This window comes from Jaculus jaculus, chromosome 5, assembly GCF_020740685.1.
Source record: "Jaculus jaculus isolate mJacJac1 chromosome 5, mJacJac1.mat.Y.cur, whole genome shotgun sequence".
Lineage (NCBI taxonomy): Eukaryota > Metazoa > Chordata > Mammalia > Rodentia > Dipodidae > Jaculus > Jaculus jaculus.
The window spans coordinates 55,826,841-55,830,827 of NC_059106.1; the positions used below are offsets into that span (position 1 = coordinate 55,826,841).

Here is a 3,987-nt window from a genome sequence, read left to right on the forward strand (position 1 = left end):
AATAATAAATTTGAAAAAAGAAGGAAGGAAGGAAAGAAGAATCCAGACACCTCAGGGTCCTGCTCTGACCTCCATTCATGAGCAGTGTCACATGTGCCTCCACACTCACAGATAAATAGGTGGCTAGAAGGACAGATAAATGGATGGATGGCTTTAAAAAAAAAAAAAGAAAGAAAGCACAAAGCCCTGAGTTTGATCCCCAACACTGCATAAACCTGGTATGGTGGCACATACCTATGATCCCAGCAACCAAGAAGTAGAAGCAGGAAGAACAGTAGTTCAGGGTCATTCCTGCCTACATATCAAGTTTGAGACCAACCTGACCTATATGCAACTCTATCTTAAAGAAAGGGGGAGGGGGTAGGACAGAAGGATCTACCAGTTGCAGAGGGCAGCACTGAGTCCCTGGGCTCATGGGGAGGCCTCACAGCCTGAGTATGACACTAACTCCACTAATTCCACCATCCCCAAACTTCAGAGGCAGTACATGGGAAGAGTCTATCTAGAGAGCCGGCTCTTAGCCAGTGAACTTGGATACTGGGTGAGGTGGGCCACATCTGCACTTCAGCTTCTGGGGAGGCTGAAGCAGGAGGATCCCTTGAGCCCAGGGATCCTTTGAGGCCAGCCTGAGCAGCAGCATACTGAGATCTTGTTGTAAAAATCTCTCCAGCACATGCCTGTGAAGCCTAAGGACCTAAGGTTTCACAGGCAAGTGCCTTAACCACTAAGTCATTTCTCCAGCCCCTCCCTTCCTTGTTTCTTTGGTGCTGGGGATCAAACTCAAGACCTCACACTTTTAGGCAAACACTCTACCACTGAGCTATACTCCCAACCCCAAGCCCCAGATTCTCAGTGTTTAATTGTCTCACCACACTGGCACTCACAGTTATGAGGCACAGGACCTGCCATGAGGTGGGCTGTCAACAAACCTTATAAACTGCAATGAACTGAGTATCTGCATACCAGGCAGAGAGGGAAAATAAAAACACCCAAAGACGTCACTGGTCATGATGCCTCATGCTTTTTATTTGGTAAGACTTAATATCTTAAGAACTCTAATGAGAATGAGACATGAAGGAAAATAATTCTGAAAAAGAATACAGAATGTTATCTCACTCAAAACTTTGGTAGTCCAACACTTGTTGGCCTCCTTGAGCGAGGTGATAATGGATATTAATTATCAGAATATTAAGACGGTGCAGGAATATTGGGAAGAAAGAGGGAGCAGGATAGTCTAGCTGATCCCAAATGTCCCTTTTCCTGGCTGACACTTCTGAATCACCCTCCAGGTTACCCCATGTCATAGATGCCTCTCTCCTCCTAGACAACTGGGAGCAATTTGGTGTATTGGAAGACCCAGTGGATAAATTACTGGGTGTTACTTGTATTTAAGGAGATATAGTAAGATGGAGACCCCTCCATTCTGACTCCAAATTCTCCTTAATTTTGATTATTAATTTTGTCCATCCTCCATAGCCCCCTATAAGTCCCAGGCAGACTAGAAAGAATTAGACAGTGTCTCATCTCAATCCTGCAGTGCATGCTTCTTCCACCCCAGAGAACTACGAAAATATCATGTTAAGGGATGTCCTCAGTGCCGTCCCCTTTCATGCCATGGCCCAGCTTTTAGGCTCAGAAGTTGAAGACACCAGCAACAGCCACAGGACGACTGTTAATTGACCCAAGACCTAAGATGTCATGAATCAATCCAGTTCTTGAGTGAAACGGAAAGGGTAACCCCAGTTAGGTCACAGGACAACAGAAAGAACCCCTCCCAAATCCGACTAGGAAGCCTTCCGGAAATGGACAACCTTCTGAAATGCTTGCCGGAAGTCTTCATTGAACACAGTGTAGATGATGGGATTAATGAGGGAGTTTAAATAGCCCAGCCAGGTGAAGAAGTCAAAGAGGGCCGGGTGGATCCAGCAGGCGTCCCTACAGATCGGAAGGACCAGAGAGGCCACGAAGAAGGGCAGCCAGCAGACGATAAAGGCCCCCAAAATGATCCCCAGGGTCTTGGTGGCTTTCCTCTCCCGCGCGGCAGAAATCCTCTTACGTTCCAGGATGCTATCGGCCAGCTTGATTTTCACGTGATTGAAAAAGAGCGGGGAGCCGGCTGTGTGCGAGTGGCTCTCGTGGAGGCTGGGATCGAGCGAGCAGAGCGAGGAGCCGGCCGAGCCCGTGATGAGCTGGGCCGTGGTGAAGCGCTTCCCGTACAGGGAAGGTGGCTTCAGGATGCGGCTGCGGGCGGCCACGTAGATGCGGCCGTAGAGGATGATGAGCAGGACAGATGGGATGTAGAAGGCCCCGCAGGTGGAGTAGATGGTGTAGGAGATCTGGGACGTGTTCACCAGGCAGTCGGACATCTCCTCGTGAGCCGTGGCCTGCCGCCAGAAGAGCGGAGGGATGGAGATACAGATGGAGATGATCCAAACGGCTGCAATCATGGCTGCGGCATGGCCCGCGGTCCGGCGTTTGCTGTACTCCAGGGCGTCTGTGATGGCCCAGTACCTGTCCAGGGCAATGACGCACAGGTGCAGGATGGAGGCCGTGCAGCATGTGATGTCAGATGACACCCAGATGTCACACAAGACTTGGCCAAAGTTCCAGGTGTGGGTGGTGGTGTAGGCGATGCTGATGGGCATGACCAAGATGGAGACCAGGAGGTCAGTGGTAGCCAGGGAGCCGATGAGATAGTTGGCTGGGGTGTGGAGCTTCTTGGTGAGAAGAATGGTGGTAAGCACAAAGGAGTTGGAGAGGACAGTGGCCAGCGTGATGACAGAAAGGACGACCACAAGGGAGAGCTTGAGGGCCTGGAGGACCGCTGGGTCCCAAGTCCCTGGGGTCCCAGTAGCATTCAAGGATCTATTGGAAGCCTCCTGGGCAAAGCCTTCTATGGACTGGTTTGGAGGCGACATGCTAGGAGGTTCTCTCTTCCCACACACTCCCTTCACAGTTGTCCCGCGCAAAGCAAGATCATCCTCCACTTTCACGGAGGTGGGAGCCATCCATCAGAATGGACCACGGCAAGAAGATTTCAAGACGTGGTTATGGAAACACACCAAGACCACGGCCATTTGCCAGGGGCAGGCCTTTCCTAAAGCAGGCGAATCCTGAGACATCTCTGGAATTCGGCCCCATAGATCTCCAGCCCAGGGGAAGCAAGCTGAATTTGTTAAGACAATTATCAGGACATCATGGGAGGGTGAATCATGCTCTAGGGTTCATGCTTTTGGCATATTTTGGGCTCTTCTCAAAGTTTGAGATATCAATGCGAGGCAGTGTAGGGCCATCAGGGCCCCCAGGAAGTAAAAGCAGGGAATGTTCTTGAATTTGTCCTTGCAGTCTTCACTTGGCTAGAGGAGGATCTGGCTTCTCCTTATCTCTTGCTTGCCTAAAGGAGTTTCCTAGATCTGGTTTCCCTTTAACTCAGCCAGAGACCCTCCCTAGGAATGAGTTCCCTTTCCTAGAGGTACATCCAGGTTGGTTAGCTCAGCCCCCAATCAGAACCTATAACAAGACCCCAATCTGGGTCTCTCGGTGGGCTTTACTGCTCTTGCCTTCCCATGAGCAGGAGCTCTCTGCACTCTCTTCTTTCCTTCTTCTTCTTCCTTAAAAAAAAAAATTAATTAATTTAGTTAGTTATTAGAGAGAATGGCTGGAATGAGTGCACCAGGGCCTCCAGCCACTGCAAACAAACTCCAGACGCGTGCACCACCTTGTGCATCTGGCTTACATGGGTCCTGGGGAATTAAACCTGGATCCTTTGGCTTTGCTGCCTTAACTGCTAAGCCATCTCTCGAGCCCCTTGTTTGCTTCTTTTAATCTAATAAAATCTCTCTAAACTTCACCCTTTGGTCTTGGACTGCAGTTGTTTGAATTCATAAGACAACCTAATTCTGGAGACACCCCGAAATTCCCATATTGTATCTGTGCGTTGGCATGTTGTATTAGTGTGTTGGCAGAGGAACCCCAATTCTTGTATCA

The 3,987-nt window shown here is 49.6% G+C and overlaps 1 protein-coding gene across 1 annotated transcript; it reads right to left on the reverse strand.

Annotated features, from left to right (window-relative positions):
- Window positions 1–1,005: 1,005 nt before the first annotated feature.
- On the reverse strand, window positions 1,006–3,687 carry Htr1d (5-hydroxytryptamine receptor 1D). Its single transcript, XM_004657539.2, has one exon. It carries the CDS (start codon window positions 3,006–3,008, stop codon window positions 1,785–1,787), a length of 1,224 nt encoding a protein of 407 aa, XP_004657596.2. The 5' UTR covers window positions 3,009–3,687; the 3' UTR covers window positions 1,006–1,784.
- Between the last annotated feature and the right edge of the window lie 300 nt (window positions 3,688–3,987).